Raw genomic sequence first — 24,404 nt, 5'->3', positions numbered from 1 at the left:
ACTTTCAGTACATTAAGTTATATGTAACCATTATGGTGATTGCGTATCATTACCTTACCAGTTCATGATTGTTTTTCCGCCAAAATAAGTACGTTTTGAGTATTTATTATATGTTCTTACCTTTTTTCGGGATTGGATGGCCGCCGTTACATTAGAATTTTCAATATACAATATAGAATATGATGACCCCTTTGAAGTTAGCGGGTAAAAAAATAACTGAATCAACTTGTATTACCTTTGATGTTACACTGTATTTACCTACATTGTACTTGACATACGCAAATTTTGGTGAAAACTTGTACAAATTAGTCCAATGATTATGTTAGTGATCTCTGTATACCGTTAAAACTGACCTGACGATGTAACAAAGACATTCGTTTTAAGATAAAATTCTGTTTAAATGGTTTACTGATGACCTCTGTATATCGGGTTTTGTTTTATTAGTTTAACGTCCTATTAACAGCCAAGATCATGTAAGAACATGCCAGGTTTGTTGGAGGAAAGCCGGATTACCCGGAGAAAAACCACCGCCCAGCGGTCATTACCTTGCAACTGTTCCACATGGGATTCGAACTCGCGACCCAAAGGTGGAGGGCTTGTGGCAATATCCGGAATATGTAGAAACATCTTACATCTCTAGGGTTTATTTACAAGACAACAAGTTTCCTTTTTAGATTTTTTTTTATTTCATTTTTAAGTAATTTCTTAAGAAGTGCGTCATTTAAACATTATTAAGCGTCTAGTCCATGTGGAACTATCAAGTTAAGAAATGCATGTAAGCTTTTGATGAGCTGGATGAAAAGTTAATTTGCAAACTCATATCCTAAAAATTCCTCAACTTCTATTTCAATTCATCACCATTCATCTCTAAGGATAGTGATTATGAAATTTACAACTGTGTGTTACACATAATTATAGTCTATAAACAAAGTAGTGTAAATGTTAGCTAACAAATGTTTTCAATTTTTAAGACAAAGAACAAAACCACAAACTCTATACAGAACGTAACGGAAGAAAGTACAAATCCAAAAAAAATCTAATCTAAATTCAGAAACTAAAAAAATGACGAAAGAGTACCGAGGAATGTCGCTCAAAATATAATTCATCTCAAAGTGAAAGGAATGTGTGACCTTTTAACGATTGATTTTGTAATTAACTGATTTCGTTTCAGTCAGATTGGTTAAAATACGACAGCAGCTTGCCTGCAACTACTCGGAAATTAAAATCCTGAACATTTTGCTAAATGGAGACAAAAATGATTAAACATCACACCTATTTAACTCATTTTTTTAAATTGCACTACTAGTATCAATCAAAGAATATTATAATACCAACGTTCTATACAAATAACGCAATTTTCAAACAAAAATGAAATAAAAGTTTGAGTTAAACTGAATTACAAAAATATCATTCGGATAAAATTATGATATGGCAGGTGGCAAATAACATGTGGAATTAAATTAACTTAAAAATCATACATGAGAAAATGGATTAAAATGTTCTTAGTTTCTTGTGTATTGAGGCGATCCACACCTTCTGACATGGGGGTGTCACCGCTTGAAACACAGGAATGTCAAATCAGTAAACAACTTCATCATAAAAATAGTTTCAAATTTTACTTCCCTGTACACCCTGGTATAATGATATCAAAAAGTTACAAAACATCACACACGTGACATATCGATGTTTAATTTAGTAGTGGATATGGTTAGTGACTTAATGCGTTATAAAACACTAATATAGTTACCAGTATATATTATATAAACTACTAATAATTGGTATAAATATCAGTAGATATTATATAAGCTACTAGTAATTTTTATAAATACCGGTATATATTATATAAACTACTAGTAATTGGTAAAATTACTGGTATATATAATATAAAAGACTTGTAATCGGTATATATTATATACACTACTAGTAATTGGTGTAAATACCGGTATATATAATATAAAAACTACTAGTAATTGGTATAAATACCGGTATACAAGTATATTATATAAACTACTAGTAATTGGTATAAATACCGGTATATATTATATAAGCTACTAGTAATTGGTGTAAATACCGGTATATATATTATATAAACTACTAGTAATTGGTATAAATACCGGTATATATTATATAAGCTACTAGTAATTGGTTTAAATACCGGTACATGTATATATTATATAAACTACTAGTAATTGGTATAAATACCGGTATATATTATATAAGCTACTAGTAATTGGTTTAAATACCGGTACATGTATATATTATATAAACTACTAGTAATTGGTATAAATACCGGTATATATTATATAAGCTACTAGTAATTGGTTTAAATACCGGTACATGTATATATTATATAAACTACTAGTAATTGGTATAAATACCGGTATATATTATATAAGCTACTAGTAATTGGTGTAAATACCGGTATATATTATATAAACTACTAGTAATTGATATAAATACTGGTACTGAAAACATGTCGAAATGGAAAATCTGGTAAAATTACTCGTATGTATAATATAAAAGACTTGTAATCGGTATATGTTATATACACTACTAGTAATTGGTATAAATTTCGGTACTGAAAACATGTCGAAATGGAAAATCTGGTCGCATATTTACATTATCGAATACATGTGTATCGGGAACAATGCTAAACATCCTAACAACTGATCATGAAAAACTATTTAAATTCTAGCTAAAAATAGACAAGTATTAGCTTCCCAAAAAGCTAAGAAGGCTACCATACAACATTATTTATTAGGAAGCAATGATAGGAAAACGTGACGCATTGTTCTGTTCACAGTTAGCTGCCCTAGTTCTTATGACAATTCATTTTTGAAGAATGATACTTTAAATGCTTTCACATTTAATGTAAAAGATAATCAACTTCATTAATGAAAGGGCCACTAGGCTATCTTTCAAACAATTATGCCAAAGATGAGGTTACAACACTAACGAAGTTGAAGTTTTGCCGTCTGGCGCAGAAATACATATGAATGTAGTCAACTAACACGACGTCGGGAAACATAATACGATCTGCGTTACGAAAATTAACGTTTGTTTAAATTAATAAAGTTATTCAGGTGTAGTGGGCTGATATACATGTATTTGGACAGGTTGGTGAAATACATAATGTACGCATAGAAGAAGGTCATGATCATCTAGCTAACAGTACAATGTAGTTAGGCTAAATATAGATCCTCCTCGAGCTCCTGAAAATGTTAGCGCCGCCTTGTTCGATATCTGAGAATAATGTCCGAAAACCAGAAAAAAAAATTCGGACTTCTCTGTGTTAATCTAATGATGATTTGTTTGCAATAATTTCCCCATTGGTACCCATTAAACACATGAAATCTTCAACAACAAGTAGCCAATCAACACACGTAAATCGTTTTGGCCAGCCAATCAAAGTTAACAGACTATTTATAACCATGTGAAATCCCAACAACATGGCAGGCAAAGCGACCGATTATAAAAGCTACCATCCTGGGATGGTAGCAAATTGGAATGATAGCAAATAGGCTAATGGGACGCTGTAGTCGTGAACGAACATACAGTAGTCATGATTTGGATAAAATTCAATTTTCAGCATCTCATGAAACACATTATTTCCACATAAACAAAACAACACTATCATGAAGCATTTGCCAGCAGTTTCAGCCATTCGGAAATCTGGATTCACAGCAGAATATGTACACAATCACGACTACTGTTCCGTAACGACTACTGGTTGGGTCCAAGTTAAGTAGTCTGCGTATATACTGAGTAGGCACGTTGATAATTCGAGAGTTCTCAATGTCGACAAATCAGCGTTTAGATAACAAATGCCGTCAAAACGAACACCTGCATTTATCAATCATTTTTCAGTCGAATCCTATAAGACTGGGCAAATATCAAAAAAGTTATCGTCAATAATTTACATAGATATTGTCATAGTGTGATAGACGCATAGCTATTAGCTGAATGTTGATAAACAGCATCAGTCAACTGTCATGACGATAACTTTGGATGGTGAAAACAGAAACATATATACATAGAGATTGGCAGCTCATCCATTTTTACGATCGGCAGATGTACCGCTGTATGTGCTTAGGGTTTTACAATAAACTCTTAAATAGTTGAATATAGAAGAAAAACTTTGATATGTTGTAAAAGTTCAGTAATTTTGAGATCGTTTGAGTACGATTTTGGATATAAAAAATATTTTAACTTATTTACTAATAAAACAAAACACACTTCTGAATGCCTGATTTTCGAAAAACCAGGTAAAATTGCTTATTTTCATGCTTTCAAAAATCATTTTAACTATCATCAATCGGGAAAACTGATCACATCAAATCATGATATAATGTTTAAACTTTGCTTTGATGCAAAAAATAACATGTTTAAAAGAATACACTTAAACGTAGTTAAGGCAAAATGCCTATAAACCAGAGGTCCCTCTGCCTGTCAACAAAGACAATGAAGGAGTTTTGAATCTCTGTGTATATACGTTTCTGGTGAAAATGTGCGATAAAAATGGATCTCGCAAAAGTATTATTAATGAAATACAATATCCTGGCATGTAAAATATGGCACTAAAATGTTTTCTTATACATGACTTACAGTTTTAGCAGTCGATGATGCAACTAAATGTGATGTTAGTGGATATCTTTTCCGGATCAAAGGTGGAAAATCTTGCAGCGAAGACATCCGGAACTCCTCGGGGAAAAGGCCTAGATTCTCGTGATAACACCCGATGAGTTCAGAATGGCAGCGAAGACCGATTAAAATCAATACGCGATGGCAAATTAGTTACTAACATGTAAGAACTATTATTATACACATTAGATTACCCGATTAACAATTTTACTTTTTAATTTATAATGTAATTTGGTTTCTCCATAATTCCTCTCCGTGCACAATACAGTACTAATGGTGCATGTGCAGATCACAGAGCTATATTTCAGGTAACGATATGACTGTAATATGTTTTGTAATGTAAGGTTTCCGTTGAAATACATTAAATACGCATTTTTCATAGTACGATGCGAATCTGCGTGCAATAAAATACAGCAAACATTTATTGTTGTTGGCTACCATCCCAGGATGGTAGCTATTATAATCGGTCGCTTTTCCTGCCATGTTGTTGGGATTTCACATGGTTATAAATAGTGTGTTCACTTTGATTGGCTGGCCAAAACGATTTACGTCTGTTGATTGGTTACTTGTTGTTGAAGATTTCATATGTGTTAGAGGTACCAATGGGGAAATTATTGCAAACAAATTAGCATTTGATAAACCCAGAGAAGTCCGAATGTTTTTTTTCTGGTTGTCGGACATAATTCTCATAAAACATACGAGGCGGCGCAATAGAATGCGTCAAGTTTTCCTATTATTGCTTCCTAATAACTAATGCTGTATGGTAGCCTTCTTACCTTTTTGGGAAGCTTATACTTGCTTATTAATTTTCTTTACTTATTTAACACATTCATAAATTAAGAATAAATTGGAAGACAGCATTTTGATTGGTTGAAAGGAAATGAATATAGGGCAAGTCCTACAACTCATCTTACAAAAACTCCACCGTAGCTGGTCCCAAGCCCGTGTTTAGAAAGGAGGAGGGAATAACCCCTGGTTACTAACAAATCCAGAGTAGAGGTTGTAACCTAAATCAGGACTTTAAACAACCAAACCAAACCAAGCACCTTACAAATCAGGTCAAACCATGGCCAGACGGCATAAACACATGCGGTATGCTAGCGCTGTGCTGTGTTAAAAAGTGAATGTCCTTTTCTTTCCAAATTCAAAATCTTTAAGAAGATATGTAGGGATTATATCAACGTGTATCATTTTTATGAATTAATCGACGAAAACAAACAAGTAAATACATGTTCATGTCTACGACTTATCACATAAATACAAACAGTAAAATATCGGAGTAACAATAATCAATATCGGGTTGTAATAATTACTAATTCTGCAATTATAAAATAAATACCAACATAATTATGACAAAGCACGCTTGATCAATCATCCATTTGATATCAGCATAGTAACTATAAATATCCATTGGCCATCAATGATCCTGTCTCCATTCAAAAAAGCCAACAGAAACGGACACGACTGGACAAGGCAGCGGACATGATTTTATCATATGATCATGTATAGTTGTACCCAACATCATATTGGGGCCAAACTTATAAGCTAATGATATTCAATGTAGACAACATCACAAATTATATCAATAGTTACAATTGAAAGTAGTTTTATCTTGAAGACTGCCATCAAGAAAAGGATTTCCAAAATTGCTTGATGTTTTAACAGCTGTCTACCAAAAATCTTTTTTCATATATCAGTAATTATAATTAACGCTTTAACTGTTATCAAAAACAAAGAACCTGTACAATGTAACAAGAGGAATACTTACGTACAAACTTTTTCAAAAATCATCCACTCATATAAAATAAACAACAAATAAAAAGCAGGAAAAGTACACTAATTAAATTTCCCGAGCACCGTAACAAATGTGGAACATTATTCTATATAAAACATAAACGTATTTTATAAATTAACAGGTTTATAGATATACATTCTCGGTATTTCATGGGTTACTATCACTGTCGTTATGTCTACCCTTGTAATAGGTCATAGTAAAATTGAAGACATTTCAGAAGAAAAACTGACCAATCACAGACCAGTACAGAGACTTCCTCTGAAGATTACAAAGAGCGACGTCAAACTTCAAAGTCAAACAGTGTACAGTTAATTGATTCGTTTGATGTACATCAAAGGACCAAATTACCGGTCTTAAGAAAGAACCTTCAGTTCTGCTATAACAGATATGTAGTTCAGGACTGGATTACAACAGTAATATAGTAACCTCTGGAATATGAAGTATGATATATATCATATAGAAACATATCTAACATAAAATGAATTTATATATATCATACTAAATTTATATATGCACAAAAGGATAATCAACTGTTTAATAGCTTGAGTTCAACGTGGAAAATGGCACATAAAAAGGGAACAATACAGTCAAGGTCATTGATTGTGGACATACAAATCTTACAAATCACCAAAACATCAATACCATGTCTGAACTCATTTTCGACAGCCAGTCACAGATAAAGAAAAATCGTGTGACTACAACTGTTTCACAATCCACAACCCAGATACTGGGTGATCGATGAGTATACGAGAGTATACGACATTAAACGAGTCTTTGCTCTGTAATTCCTTAATCATGAGAATGTGGTTTCAATGATACGAATGAAATATATGTAAATGTTCCAATATAATTCATACATTTTAAATTAGCAGTATTTTCTTTAAATGGTATCAGGCAGTCGAATTGTATATTATTATCTTGTGCAATTCACTCGGTAAAACAGAGAGCGTAAGATGTTTAATGCCAAAATCTAATGATATTTAAGATTTACTGTGTCCATTTCGAAATGAGAATTGCAGTGGACACAGAGAACAATGGGTTGAATAAAATCCACTAAGCTACATGAACAGAGGCGGTAAGCAGTAACATTATAAGCAATGCAAAATATATCATAATTATAACTAACACCACTTGCATATAAGACGTTATATAAGGTATTACTTTATATATGGAGGTAGATATATGCTAGATAGAGATGGAATTGACTTTAAAATCTAGTTGGAAGCATTACAGAAGATATTAAAGTAATAAAAGCGTATTATTATTTTGTGGGGAAAACATCAATACCCTTTTGTTCCATATTATGTAAGTATTCAGCAGTTGCTTGCCTGCTAGAGATAAATTGTTCCTAGATATAACAGTTTCGGCATAAGCATTCTGAATGCATCGAGTATTCTCAAAACTGCAATGAAAATGTCAACGACGAAAAAACTTAATTCTTCTATAAAATGTATATTTCCGATATTTGTGAAAATAAGTGACTGCCTAGGATACATGTACACACGTATATTTATATTTAACTTAAAGCTTATCAGAATTTAAAGATGGTTTCCCATACTATTCGTGCTATTAATTTTCAACTGAAAATATGTTAATTTTAGACAATTATATCTCTTTGTTATAATCATTTCAATCAATACTAAATATCTTTTTTTTGTTTGTTTATTAAATCAACTGTGATTTGGTTTTTTAATTTTAAACCGATATTATTTAAAGTACAAAGCTTAATAGTATAACTGATACAACCCAGAACATGAATAGCAGAGAAGGAAAATTGAGTACAACTTTACAGAACCAGCTTTAATGAAACATATATATATGTTACATATACGTCTAGGTATATACTTAACAAATGACCTGAGAAGCAAACTTGTAAACAGTGTCTTCACGACTTAATCTATTTACAATTACAACAATGTGAAGATCTCTAATCAATGTATACATTTATATGTTTCAAATTCATAAACAGTACAAAAAATCTCCTTTATTTATCATAATTGAAAATGCAACCATTTTAGTATCAAAATGATGAAAATTGCTACACACTATTTGCGTGGTTTATTCATTAGGCATGTCATATATTGGTCATATAATTAGGCATGTCATATATTGGTCATATAATTAGGCATGTCATATATTGGTCATATAAAACTAAAAGTTACAACGTATGTATAACGACGATGAATCATTTGATCCACTTAGCTGGAATCCTGTATCTTTAAAGCCTGAAAATCAGCAGGTTTGTGTCTGTAAAATTCTTGTGATGTCGATCCTACTAAGATACCTTCTCTTCTATCAAAGAAAAACCTGGAAAAGTATAGGAAAAATAAACAGTTAAGTACCGCCCAGGGGGCCCTAACGGTCATCTGAGATCTGATACACAATTTTAAAGGTGTCGACTCCTTTTGGCCCCATGCAACCACCAGTCTCTTGATGCCAGTCAGGACTAATGTGAGAATATATAGTATTGAAAAACAAAACAAAAAGTATTTCAAAATATGGCACAAATACCACAAAACTTGTAGTAACGTTACGGGTAATTTAGTCAATAAATGGTCATTTAATCAATGTGATTTCTTCATTCATCAATTGTTTATGATTATGTCATACCAGGGAGAGTATATATGCCTGAAAAGTGTGTTCCCTATATATTACTAAACTTGACCCCCTCTCGAGGGTAAAATCTGAGACCATGGCAATTTTTGAAAATAATCTAAAACCTTTACATCTCTCAAAAGTGTTTAATACTAATTGAATCTGAGAATTAAGAGGAAGACTTCTGGAGTCATCTCATCTTGACCCCTTTTGGCCCCATTCCTAACGGCCCGTGGAGTCAGTCAGCACCAATAACATCAATATTTTCAAATGTCATCTCATACCGATATAATTCTAACAAGTAAGACTCATGGAAATTGAACAATATAACTAGGCCAAAAAATGTAACTGCTAATGTCACATGTAGTACTTTTTATAAGTTTTATATAATATATGAAGTTTTGTTCAAAATATATTTTAACCATATAACCGCAACATTAAAAATTAATGTAAGCCAGTCGAGTGTGGTAAATATGACAAATTCACTTTTTATGCAGGTGATGCAATAGAAATATATGTCAGTATGTTTGAACATTTGTAACGGTTGATTCACATCCTGGTTGCATTGTCCCCGTATGAGATATGTCTTCCCTTTTAGTGATAAAAGGTAATAACTTCTCTGAATGAGATGATGTTTCTCCATTTATAGACTACATACATTTGAGTGACAGGACATTAAATACAACACACATTTCCATGACATGACATTAAATGTTTACACAAGTTTTAATGACAAGACGGTTATTGCCATCAACCGTTTGCTCACTGATAAAGCTTATTCCGCTGTCCTCCCTCTCCCTTGTGGGGAGGCATCATTGTATCTGTCAAGGGGACTGTTCATTGATTTATACAAAATTCAAGAAAGAAGAAAATACACAAGGGACAAGCTTTAAGCAGGCTATATCTGTCGATGACAAGGATATTGAAACTATTCCTCTGGTTGAGAACATCACACATTTTTTTAAACAATATTTTAAGCTGATATCTCATTCCTCAGATACTCAGATTTGGCTAAACATAACGTATACATTACTAAGCAACGGAACTAACATGGCTTTAACGATTGCAGAGAGAATAATTTTCATACACAAATGATCCATTATCAATGCCAATGTAGACAAAGCCTATAGAACTAAATGGTCTTTTTATTTACTATGCCTTAATAACGGTAGCAAACTTCAACAAATGAAATCCAAAATGGCTCTTGTTTGGAGTAATTCAAATGTAATCAATTACCTTATTATGCCTTTATGGAGGTTTCTTGGTTTCTTTCCTTTCACAGAATATAATCCAAAACACTGACATAGCTTGTTTAAAAGAGAAAAATCCTGGGAACTGGACTGTTCAAAATACACAGCAAACACGGATCTGCAAAAAAAAAAAAAAAAAAAAAACGAAAATTTTCCAAATTTTAACACTCTTATTGATCAAAACTTCGTAATGACCATTTGACCTTTACTTTTGAAAGGTGGAGTTCAAGCTAATGTTAAAAAATCCAATAGAAGCTGCCCACTGCTCACTACCGATCTACCACCTTATTGGTCACTACTGATCTACCACCTTAATGGTCACTACAGATCTAACATCCTAGTGGTCACTACAGATTAAACACATTTGTGGTCACTACCAATATACCACCTTAGTGGTCACTACTGATCTACCAACTTAATGGTCCTTACAGATCTACCACCTTAGTGGTCACTACAGATCTACCACCTTAGTGGTCACTACAGATTTACCACGTAAGATGTCACTACTAATCTACCACCTCATTGGTCACTACAGATCTACCACCTTAGTGGTCACTACCGATCTACCACCTTAGTGGTCACTACAGATCTACCACCTTAATGGTCACTACAGATCTACCACCTTAGTGGTCACTACAGATTTACCACGTAAGATGTCACTACAGATCTACCACCGCATTGGTCACTACAAATCTACCAACATAGTGGTCACTACCGATCTACTACCTTAGTGGTCACTACAGATCTACCAAAATAGTGGTCACTACCGATCTACCACCTTAGAGGTCACTACAGATTTACCATCTAAGATGCCACTACAGATCTACCACCTTAGTGGTCACTACAGATTTACCACGTAAGAGTCACTACTAATCTACCACCTCATTGGTCACTACAGATCTACCACCTTAGTGGTCACTACCGATCTACCACCTTAGTGGACACTACAGATCTACCACCTTAGTGGACACTACAGATCTACCACCTTAGTGGACACTACAGATCTACCCCCTTAGTGGTCACTACAGATCTACCACCTTAGTGGTCACTACAAATCTACCAACATAGTGGTCACTACCGATCTACCACCTTAGTGGTCACTACAGATTTACCATCTAAGATGTCACTACAGATCTTCCACCTTAATGATCACAACAGATCTACCCCCTTAGTGGTCACAACAGATCTACCACCTTAGTGGTCACTACCAATATACCACCTTAGTGGTCACTACTGATCTACCACCTTAATGGTCATTACAGATCTACCACCTTAGTGGTCACTACAGATCTACCACCTTAGTGGTCATTACAGATTTACCACGTAAGATGTCACTACTAATCTACAACCTCATTGGTCACTACAGATCTACCACCTTAGTGGTCACTACCGATCTACCACCTTAGTGGTCACTACAAATCTACCAACATAGTGGTCACTACCGATCTACCACCTTAGTGGTCACTACATATTTACCATCTAAGATGTCACTACAGATCTACCACCTTAGTGGACACTACAGATCTACCACCTGAGTGGTCACTACAGATCTACCACCTTAGTGGTCACTGCAAATCTACCAAGATAGTGGTCACTACCGATCTACCACCTTAGTGGTCACTACAGATTTACCATCTAAGATGTCACTACAGATCTACCCCCTTAGTGGTCACAACAGATCTACCACCTTAGTGGTCACTACCAATATACCACCTGAGTGGTCACTACTGATCTACCACCTTAATGGTCATTACAGATCTACCACCTTAGTGGTCACTACAGATCTACCACCTTAGTGGTAATTTCAGATTTACCACGTAAGATGTCACTACTAATCTACAACCTCATTGGTCACTACAGATCTACCACCTTAGTGGTCACTACCGATCTACCACCTTAGTGGTCACTACAAATCTACAGTACCAACATAGTGGTCACTACCGATCTACCACCTTAGTGGTCACTACATATTTACCATCTAAGATGTCACTACAGATCTACCACCTTAGTGGTCACTGCAAATCTACCAAGATAGTGGTCACTACAGATCTACCACCTTAGTGGTCACTGCAAATCTACCAAGATAGTGGTCACTACAGATCTATCCCCTTAGTGGTCACACAGATCACAACACAGATCTACCACCTTAGTGGTCACTACAGATTTACCACGTAAGATGTCACTACTGATCTACCACCTTAATGGTCATTACAGATCTACCACCTTAGTGGTCACTACAGATCTACCACCTTAGTGGTCACTACAGATTTACCATCTAAGATGTCACTACAGATCTACCACCTTAGTGGACACTACAGATCTACCACCTTAGTGGTCATTACAGATCTACCACCTTAGTGGTCACTGCAAATCTACCAAGATAGTGGTCACTACAGATCTATCCCCTTAGTGGTCACAACAGATCTACCACCTTAGTGGTCACTACAGATTTACCACGTAAGATGTCACTACTGATCTACCACCTTAATGGTCATTACAGATCTACCACCTTAGTGGTCACTACAGATCTACCACCTTAGTGGTCACTACAGATTTACCACGTAAGATGTCACTACTAATCTACAACCTCATTGGTCACTACAGATCTACCACCTTGGTGGTCACTACCGATCTACCACCTTAGTGGTCACTACAGATCTACCACCTTAATGGTCACTACAGATCTACCACCTTAGTGGTCACTACAGATTTACCACGTAAGATGTCACTACTAATCTACCACCGCATTGGTCACTACAAATCTACCAACATAGTGGTCACTACCGATCTACTACCTTAGTGGTCACTACAGATCTACCAACATAGTGGTCACTACTGATCTACCACCTTAATGGTCACTACAGATTTAACATCTAAGATGTCACTACAGATCTACCACCTTAGTGGTCACTACAGATCTACCACGTAAGATGTCACTACTAATCTACCACCTCATTGGTCACTACAGATCTACCACCTTAGTGGTCACTACTGATCTACCACCTTAGTGGTCACTACAGATCTACCACCTTAGTGGTCACTACTGATCTACCACCTTAGTGGTCACTACAGATCTACCACCTTAGTGGTCACTACAGATCTACCACCTTAGTGGTCACTACTGATCTACCATCTTAGTGGTCACTACTGATCTACCACCTTAGTGGTCACTACAGATCTACCACCTTAGTGGTCACTACAGATCTACCACCTTAGTGGTCACTACTGATCTACCACCTTAGTGGTCACTACTGATCTACCACCTTAGTGGTCACTACAGATCTACCACCTTAATTGTCATTACAGATCTACAACCTAAATGATCACTACAGATCTACCACCTAAGTGGTCACTTCAGACCTACCACCTTTGTTGCTCTTTAGATCTACCACCTTAATGGTCACTACAGGTCTACCACCTTAGTGGTCACTACAGATCTACCACCTTAGTGGTCACTACTGATCTACCATCTTAGTGGTCACTACTGATCTACCACCTTAGTGGTCACTACAGATCTACCACCTTAGTGGTCACTACAGATCTACCACCTTAGTGGTCACTACTGATCTACCACCTTAGTGGTCACTACTGATCTACCACCTTAGTGGTCACTACAGATCTACCACCTTAATTGTCATTACAGATCTACAACCTAAATGATCACTACAGATCTACCACCTAAGTGGTCACTTCAGACCTACCACCTTTGTTGCTCTTTAGATCTACCACCTTAATGGTCACTACAGGTCTACCACCTTAGTGGTCACTACAGATCTACCACCATAGTGGTCACTACCGATCTATCACCTTAATGGTCACCACAGATCTACCACCTTAATTGTCACTACTAATCTACCACCACATTGGTCACTACAAATCTACCAACATAGTGGTCACTACCGATCTACTACCTTAGTGGTCACTACAGATCTACCAACATAGTGGTCACTACTGATCTACCACCTTAATGGTCACTACAGATTTACCATCTAAGATGTCACTACAGATCTACCACCTTAGTGGTCACTACAGATCTACCACCTTAGTGGTCACTACAGATCTACCACCTTAGTGGTCACTACAGATCTACCACCTTAATGGTCACCACAGATCTACCACCTTAATGGTCACCACAGATCTACCACCTTAATTGTCACTACAGATCTACCACCTCAGTGGTCACTACCAATCTATCACCTTAGTGGTCACTACCAATCTACCACCTCAGTGGTCACTACCAATCTACCACCTTAATGGTCACTACAGATCTATCATATTACATATGTTTGTGACATAAAAAATGCTTTTAATCAATTTGTAAAGATTTTAATTTTGAGAATTTATTGATACTGAACTCACTTTATTTCCACAGGTACATACAACAGCTGTTCCTTGCCAGTGACACATGTCTTTAGCTGATCCACAGTGAGGATGCCTGCGGACTCTAATGCTTTATGAAGTAAGTTGTCATAGCTGCCTTCCATTAAGTGAGACAGACCCTTCAGGCTCATCCCAGCCTCTCTGCAATATACATGGATTCATTTATGGAGTTTTAAGTCTTCATAACAGCAAAGGTCAGAGGATGTAGGGCTTCATAGACAGTGATAACACTTAAGGGGCTATTTGTATTACTACAAATCTGGACACAAGGTCTTTGACATAGTTACACATCATTTAGTCGAAAGTGTTAAGTATAGTTCAATCTTATATGGGTTGAAATATCTAGGTAAAAGTAAAAGATGATGACTCATTAATACATACATGTATTGCATTATTTTCCTCCAACTGCTTCAATAAAACTATAATCTCAATATCATCAAACCAATTTTAAAGAAACATGAAAGGTTTTTAGTTAATTTTAATATCTTCTGAAGCTATTAAAGGAACAGTCTGAAGTTGAAATGTTCTTGAAAATGTTTTAAAAAGGATATCCACCATCAGTAAAACTATATTTAATACAAACAATCATATTAGATGGACAGTAAGACAACAACTGTTATAATCAAGAGGCCTGAGGGCCTTTAGCTAATTATTAGTCATTTGACCATCATCGAAACAGGCAGATATTATACTGATACTGCTAGAGAACAAAAATTGTGCCCTGGTTGCAATTTAGATGTGGAAGACGAATATAATTTTATTTTAATATGTATTAATTATCATGATTTAAGAAAGAAATATGAAATACCTTTTTTATTGGCGTAAACCATCTATGTACAAGTTGATACAATTATTACGTTGCGAAAATATAAGTGATCTACGTAAATTAGCCAAATTTATATTTGAGGCCATGAAAATACGATCCCGCCTCCAATAATTTCAGTATAGTTATTTTAGTGTTGTATACTTAACCTGTAAGTTATGTAGCCTTTATATAATACACATTTTGATTTCAATGTATAGTACCATTGTAACTTGTCTATGATATTGTACTAATTACTATGTGATTGTATATATATGTATATGTGCGTAATTTGCACAATTCCAATAAGTTGTAAACTTAAGGAAAATAAAAGAATTGAATTGAATTGACCACCTTGGCAACGGTTGAATAGGAAATGAATAAGATATGATGTCATGGTAGCCATCTTTGGTTTGTAAAAAAACCCAAAAATAACACTTGGTTGGGATACACACATATGAGGATCATTTAAGCCAATTTTCAGCTAAATTGTACTAAATTGAACTTAAGGGTGGAAGTCTCACATTCCCCAAAATATTCCCGTACTTCCAATATTTTTTTCATATTTGATTTATGAGGTAAAACTATTGTTATGCATCTTCTCTCAAAGTTTCGAAGAAATTGAACTATCCATTTTTTTTTTAAATAAATGGTCAAATTTGTCATTTTTGAGTAGTTTCTACACATGGCCCCGTAAATGAAAATATTTAACAAAATGTTCTTTGAAATATTATTGTTTATTTGATTTGATATATGTTTAATTGACTTGATATATATCAGTGCTTTTTTTTTTTTACTTCTCGTCATAATTAATTTCAAGTAATCATTTTTGGTGGAAATTAGGTAAAAATGATGCATGTATATAACCTAAAACTTCTCAGCAAAATGAAAATAAATTCAAATTGTGAAGTTCAATTTTTATATAAAAATAATAGACTAAAAAGTGACAAAATTGCTTTTAATCAGTCAATTTTCAGGAAAATTGAACCACAATTTTTCAAGATAGAGCATTATTAACACCAAAAAACCTTCTTTTTTCACTGAAAAGACGTGATTCACAATAGAGTTATCTCCCCTATTATATACACTTTTTATACATTCACTGTAGATTTTTCTGTTACAATATAGCCTAGATATCAATATTTTTAGTTTTAGTTTTAAAACAATATAATGTTAAATCAATATATATTTACCATAAAATAGCAATTGAATATTAATAGGATTATTTCTGTTGTTATTTTTAAAACTAATAAAACAATTTATTCATAAATTCGAATTTCAGAAAAGGGGGTATTTATCAAATCTACATGTATGTCATTCAAATGCTTGAAGAGCCTGGAGCACTGTCATAACTCAAGTCTGTATGAAACAAGAGGCCCAAAGGGCCTTAACGGTCATCTGACTACCTTGGCAATAGTAAAATTAATTATATATGGTGTCACTATGTCAAGACCATGTCAGGATCATTTTAACAAATTTTATTTCAAACAAGAGGCCCGAGGGCATTAATATTAGGAAATTAATTAGATATAGTGTCATGGCAACCATCTTCTATTTGGGATCAACCAGAGATGTAACAATACTTTGTCGGGACCATGTCAGGATAATTTCATGCAAGTTTCAGCCAAATCGCACCAGTTTGTTTGTTCCTGTTTGTTTGATTAATTAATGTCCAATTAACAGCTATGGTCATGTAAGGACGGCCTCCCATGTATGCAGTGTGTTGCGTGTAAGTTGTGCGAGGTGTGTGTTTCGCACCAGTAGAACTTGAGAAGTTCAAAATGTGTTTTCAAGATGGTGACTGTGGCTGCCATCTTTGACTTCGGATTGATTCGAAAAATAACAACACTTTGTCGGGATCATGTTAGGATCATTTTATGAAGTTTCAGCCAAATCACATTGGTAGAACTTGAGAAGAAGTTCAAAATGTGTTTTCAAGATGGCGGCTGTGGCGGCCATCTTGAATTTTCGATTGATCCGAAAAATAACAACACTTTGTCGGGACCATGTCAGGATCATTTCATGTAAGTTTCAGCTAAATCGCACTGGTAGAATTTGAGAAGAAGTTCAAAATCTGAATAGTTAACGCACAGCGGACGGCGGACGACGACAGACAAAACATGACGACTCTCATGATCTATCTCCCTTACCATGAGACTACATATGAAGAAGTTCAAAATGTGTTTTCAAGATGACGGCAATCTTAGTTGGAAATCAGATCAATCCAAAAAATAAGGGCATTGTACTTACAGATTGGTGAGCCTTGGTTTATTGAAGAGTTCAGTGAGGTAATCTTCATCAGTATTCCAGGTTTGATATGGTTGACGGTATATCCGGGACACATCTGGCACAATGATCTCACCGACCACATCCTCACCACCAAGTCCCCAGCCCTCCCAAACTCTGAATCAAAAATTATACACAAGACTTATATTTAATCAAATAGACCTGTATTGAAACAGCTACTGTAGCTTTATTTATTTCTAATCAGTCCATTCGATAGGGCCAACACCCACTACTGAGTTTATATTTAACTGAATAAAACGAATGCTTGACAGACAGATGAACATGGGTGCTGCACCATGACATTTGATCATTAGCACTAGCTATATAGATATATAGGTGCCAGGTGAATTAAAAGTAAATTTTAAAATTATACTTATTAAGTATAGGTAAATAACTTTTTTCTCTTCATGATAATTTTAATGCACATTTATAAGACATGATCTATTCTATTCTATTGGTTATATATACTTAAATATACAACATTCTCAAATAAGAACATTTTCCTACCTTCCTGAACAGCAGATGGACATGCGACTTTTCATGTAAGTCTCAAAAACACTTCGCTTTAGCAAGAATCCGAGTCCTGGAAACTCTTCAACTCGATAGACCAAGGTCCTGTCTCCAGAGGTAGTGTCATACCCTACACCACCAAATGAAAAATTGTTTCTCTCAGAAAACCATTTTATTCCAATAAAATTCTTAAATATTGAAATTGATAAATGTTGTCCTAATGGAACACATTAAAACCCACTACCTATATCAATAGGCAACTCACCCTATTACCTTGTTACAACACACCCCTATATATGTGATCTTATAGAAATTATCCTTAAAAAGCACATACATATGTACGACCCTGTAACCTGACAAAAGAAACACACTTTATATTATCATTTTATATTGACAGTGTTCCTAAGTAAAGCTTTGTAATATCAATTAGTACATTTATGATTCTAAATAAAAACTACAAATCAATGATTTTAAAGAAATAATTTGGTTTATTGTTTAAAGTTGTATGGTCTGTGACTTGTTGTATTTTTGGCATAGAAAAAGTTTTGAAAGTGTTCTACATATTTTTCTCCATCCGTCTTAGTTTTAAACTTTCGATATTTACCAACTTTTGTAAAGTTTGTAACAACTTTTGTAAAGTTTGTATTCACAAAGTTATTAAACAATTAAATTAAAATTTTGATTTTTAGCATGTACATGGTAAAAATAGTTCGGAAGTATCCGAACTGGTCCGATCTATTCCGATCTGTACTATTATTGCCGATATTGACCACGTGATACGGCTCGGGAGATTCAAATCTATATGGATATCGTCGATGTCAGTCACGTGATGCAACCGGGTTTTTCGATATTACCCGAAAGTTTGAAACATGGCGTTGACTGTGGCGGTACTTTCAAAACCTGTGATATATCCTGTGACATTTACCGCTATGTCAATAGTATATTGGTGCTTTCATGGATCTGAACCTTAATATATAAGCATCCATATTCGCACATTGCATATTTTATTAGAGTTGGCGATGGTGAAAATTACAAGAAATACAACTTTAATATATATATAGATGAAATGTAACTTTCATTCTGATAAATAAGGAAACCAGTTATGATCCAATTTTAGCATTTTATTTTTTCAATTTTATTATTTTAGGCCTAATCGCTTCCACAGCAGTGAAAAGGATGTAGAAATAGTATGACTTTGAGGAAAAAGAGTTCAAATATATGATGAAATGTTACAGTAGTATAACCCTTTAACTCACCATTGTAGTTCCAAGCCGAGACTCCCAATAGTGTAGCATCAGAGTCGACTACAACCAAACTCTGGCCAAGGAAGGAAAGGAAGTCTGGAGCCAAAACTATCTCCTCCTCCAGGACTATCAGATATTTCTGTTTATAAAGCAAGCTAAAGGTCAGTAAGGTCATGTTGAAATCAATGAAGAATACTATATACCTATCTGGAAGAAATTGTAATATCCTGCTATCAGGTAGTTTTAAGTCTAAGGAAACGGATTAAAATCGTTACTTAACTTTGGGCTATTACACTAATTGGTAATAATATTTTTGTGTTAAGTATCAGCTGATTAAAACAACATGTAGTAGGACTATATACTATATTCACAATCATATCACAAGAGGACTATAGGGCCTGTATCACTCACCTGGTATGTTAAAAGTATTGGTGTTACATATATAAGTATAGATTAAAGGTAAAGATAGAAGCAGACAAAATTAAGGGAAAACAAAATGTGTGAAAGTCACTCTGATTATAAAACTACAAATAACTGCAAGAGATCAGTCAGAATTCTTCAGGAGTATTCGACAGAAATGGGCCATGGTGATGCAAATGACTTCATATATTGGACAGAGGTAACTATATAATTATTGTTAATGTTATGAACCAATTTAGGACAATTATCACTTATATGTTTTTTTTATTAGATCAACGGGTTTTATCTTTCAAAGGTTTGTCCACCATGGCAAGACTTTTTCAAGTCCAATACCAGTTTCTTTGAACCCAATATTATTCTATATAAGGCTACTGATAAACTGTGTCTCTATAAATATTATACTCACAGCTTCAGGGTAAAGTTCCCATCCTGCTATTATAGCTTTCTGCATCTGGTCTGAAACACAAAATATATTCATAGAATAAAAAGAATATCTAATATAATTAACTATGCTTTCCAAGATAGTGACTTAAAATTCATAACTTTTCAAGATGGTGGCTGTTCAGCCATCTTGGATTTCAAATTAAGCAGGAAAATAACATCACAAAGTTGGGACTATGTCAGGATCATTTCTGGCAATTAAGTTTCAGCACTGGTAGAACTTAAGAAGAAGTTCAAAATGTGTTTCAAGATGGTAGCCATCTATTCCAATCAACAGAAAAATAACACCTTCGATCTTCGATATATATTGATCATCATTTGATATGCATGGCTTTTACAAGACCATGAGCCTCAGAGCATCACCTTATTTGGGCAATATGATTTCACAAGCACAATATTTATTGACCTAGTTATGAGGTCACAATAGTGAAACTTCAATGTTTCTAAAAATGGAAACACCTGTCAATATGCTAGATAATGACTTCCATGTGACTATGTATCAGCCAATCTATGGAAAACTTGAGAATATTATTAAACAAGAGGCCCAGAGGGCCTGTATCGCTCACCTGGTTTTTTGTTAGTAATTATTACAAGACTCTGACAATAAGAAAAATAAGCAAAATTGACTCCCAAAGTTTAATTTTGAATCACAACCATACAATGATGCTATTGATACCATACAAATATGCTATCCAATACATAGGTTCAGAGACAAAGTAATTTATATGAAAATAGTAGCCTAATTGACCTTTTTGACCTCGCATCTATTGCCGTCTTAGGCCCGGGGTCAGCCCTATCATTTGTACAATTTCAAATCCCAACCCTATAAGGATGCTACCATTGCATTATAAGTGCTCTTCCATTCTTAGTTGCAGAGAAGAAGTCGTTTATATGGAAATAGCTAAATTAACCCCTTTTGACCCCACCCTTCAGGCCCCCGGGGGGTCAGCCCCATCATTTGCAAAATTTTGAATCCAAACCCTATAAGGATGTAACCATTGCATTATGAGCGTAATCCCATGTTAAGTTGCAGAGAAAAAGTCATTTATATGGAAATTGACAACTTTTGACCCCGCCCCTCAGGCCCCCGGGGGTCAGCCCTATCATTTGCACAATTTGGAATCCCCACCCTATAAGGATGCTACCATTGTATTATGGGTGCTATACCATGCTTAGTTGCAGAGAAGAAGTCATTTATATGGAAATAGCCAAATTGGCCCCTTTTGACCCCGCCCCTCAGGCCCCCGGGGGGTCAGCCCCATCATTTGCACAATTTGGAATCCCCACCCTATAAGGATGCTACCATTGTATTATGGGTGCTATACCATGCTTAGTTGCAGAGAAGAAGTCATTTATATGGAAATAGCCAAATTGGCCCCTTTTGACCCCGCCCCTCAGGCCCACCGGGGGGTCAGATCCATCATTTGCACAATTTGGAATCCCCACCCTATAAGGATGCTACCATTGCATTATATTTACACTTGCTAGGCTTGGTCACTATACGCTAATACTAGCCGATTTTGTTTACCATAACTGCATGGTAACATTGAACTTTGAACTTGCGTAAGGAAATGTTCTGTGCAACGTAAAAGGACTACTTTTTTAAAAAAGAAACACATGGCTTTGTTTACATTTTGACGAAACATTACGTGTATATTGTTGTTTTTCATAGAATTTTGGAAAAATGTAAACAATATATACATGTTTTATATTTATATATGATTCAAACAATTTTTAAATTAACAATTGTATAAAGAAACGGAAAAATATCCCGACCGGGGCGACGTGCTTCCATTTTTGTTAAAAATGATGGGTGTCAAATGTAAACATTACCTCTGTGCCTATGTTCGTCCTATGATCGAGCCTTTGGGGTGGACGGGTGTGAGACCCTCTGGTAGAGGTCAGTTATAAACATATCCCCTTGTCTTTGTTCTTTGAGTATTTAATCATGTGTATTATAAAACATGCACCGCTAATAATCCACGTGTTGACAGTTCCGCGTTACCACAAATACATTGTATCCATCGAACAAAAGTGAATTTGTTTCATCTATCGATGGCGATATGGATCTAAGCGTAGATTATATAATCACATGGCTCCCAAGGATGTAATATCGTCAAGTCAGACGACATCTCAAACACATTGAGCTACTTGAAAATCGGTGTTTTCACAACTTCGGCAAACTAAAGTGTGTCAGCGTGCGTCAGCTTCGCCTCGCTGCACAATAATGGTCACCAAGTTCACACATGTGGCCGTGTACAAATTCTTTATGTTATTTCGCTATATATTAACTTTTAGCAAAATTGAATATATATTTAAAGTTCTGATCTGATTAAATAAAATTATCTCTGAAATTTACTTTGTTTGTCATGTTTATTTTACACTAAAATATTGAACTTTTTTGTCGTCGCGGATGAATAATTCTACCTTATGTGAAGCGTCATCATTCGCTGTTCAATTGAGTAAGCTCCTCCCACTTTTGACCGACTTTTATTGAATAATTACATCACTTTCAAATGACGATTTTATTGCATAAAATATTAATAAAAAGTCGTGTGAGTGTAAATATAGGGATTGGATTTCGTTTTTATGTTAACGCGCCCCATAGAATATATTCTTAGAGGAATTGCTCCATACAAGCATGGTTAACATAAAAACGAAATCCAATTCCTATATGGGTGCTATACCACGCTTAGTTGCAGAGAAGAAGTCATTTATATGGAAAAAGCCAAATTGACCCCTTTTGACCCCGCCCCTAAAGCCCCCAGAGGGGTCAGCCCTATCATTTGCACAATTTTGAATCCCCACCCTATAAGGATGCTACCATTGCATTATGGGTGCTATACCATGCTTAGTTTCAGAGAAGAAGTCGTTTATATGGAAATAGCCAAATTCGCCCCTTTTGACCCCGCCCCTCAGGCCCCCGGGGGTCAGCCCCATCATTTGTACAATTTTGAATCCCCACCCTATAACAATACTACCATTGCATTATGAGTGCTATCTTGCTTAGTTTCAGAGAAGAAGTCGTTTTATGGAAATAGCCAAATTGACCCCATTTGACCCCGCCCCTCAGGCCCCCCGGGGGGTCAGCCCCATCATTTGTACAATTTTGAATCCCCACCTTATAAGGATGCTACCATTGCATTATGGGTGCTATCCCATGCTTGGTTTCAGAGAAGAAGTCGTTTATATGGAAATAGCCAAATTGACCCCTTTTGGCCCCGCCCCTCAGGCCCCCGCAGGATCAGCCCCATCATTTGTACAATTTTCAGTTAGTAGCCCATAAGGATGCTACCAGTCAAATTTTGTTGAAATCCGACCAGCGGTTATGGAGAAGAAGTCGATTGTTGACGGACGCCGGACGCCGGACGCTGCGGTATCCCATAAGCTCACCTCGGGCCTTAGGAACAGGTGAGCTAATAATAGTACCTACCTATATAGCTGAGACTCCCTGACAGGCTGTGGTTGTTGTAACTAAATAGATCAGCAAGTTCTGCATGTTCTACAGATTTCTCATCCCACATCACCTAATAACAATTCAGGATTGTGAGAATCAGTCATAACAACTAAATTCAGGATTGTGGGTATGAGTCGTAACAAACAGAACTCAGGATCATTGGAATTAGTCAAAACAATAGAACTCAGGATCGTGGGAATTAGTCGTACATTGTAATAAACAGAATTCAGGATCATGAGTATTGGTTGTAACAAACAAAATTCAGGATTGTGGGAATTAGTCTTAACAAACAAAATTCAGGATCGTGAGAATAAGTCGTAACAAACAGATTCAGGATCTTGAGAATTAGTTGTAACAAACAGAATTCAGGATAGTGAGAATTAGTCGTAACAAACAGAATTCAGGATCTTGGGAATTAGTCAAAACAATAAAACTCAGGCTAAGGTTGTGGAAATTAGTCATAGCAATAGAATTCAAAATAATATTGTCAGAATTATTCATAACATATTTTGAAATCTTTACTCCTAAATTAAAGGTGATTTCCAATAAATGTACTTTATGTGCTAGTACCGTTACATATGTC

At 35.3% G+C, this 24,404-nt stretch overlaps 1 protein-coding gene across 2 annotated transcripts in view; it reads right to left on the bottom strand.

Moving 5' to 3' along the window:
* Positions 1 to 936: 936 nt before the first annotated feature.
* The window catches only part of LOC138335922 (protein O-linked-mannose beta-1,2-N-acetylglucosaminyltransferase 1-like), a 45,479-nt gene continuing 22,011 nt past the window's right edge, over positions 937 to 24,404 (bottom strand). For both annotated transcript variants that reach the window (XM_069285110.1, XM_069285111.1), the window contains 8 exons: positions 23,798 to 23,891; positions 20,330 to 20,379; positions 19,516 to 19,642; positions 18,257 to 18,389; positions 17,714 to 17,866; positions 14,641 to 14,802; positions 10,268 to 10,399; positions 937 to 8,743 (listed from right to left, as the gene is read on the bottom strand). In XM_069285110.1, the coding sequence (XP_069141211.1) occupies positions 8,635 to 8,743; positions 10,268 to 10,399; positions 14,641 to 14,802; positions 17,714 to 17,866; positions 18,257 to 18,389; positions 19,516 to 19,642; positions 20,330 to 20,379; positions 23,798 to 23,891 (960 nt within the window). In that variant the 3' untranslated portion in view covers positions 937 to 8,634. The remainder of the gene's footprint in view (positions 8,744 to 10,267; positions 10,400 to 14,640; positions 14,803 to 17,713; positions 17,867 to 18,256; positions 18,390 to 19,515; positions 19,643 to 20,329; positions 20,380 to 23,797; positions 23,892 to 24,404) is intronic.

Source organism: Argopecten irradians, chromosome 12 (assembly GCF_041381155.1).
Source record: "Argopecten irradians isolate NY chromosome 12, Ai_NY, whole genome shotgun sequence".
Taxonomy (NCBI): domain Eukaryota; kingdom Metazoa; phylum Mollusca; class Bivalvia; order Pectinida; family Pectinidae; genus Argopecten; species Argopecten irradians.
This window is presented reverse-complemented; position numbering and strand designations above follow the sequence as displayed.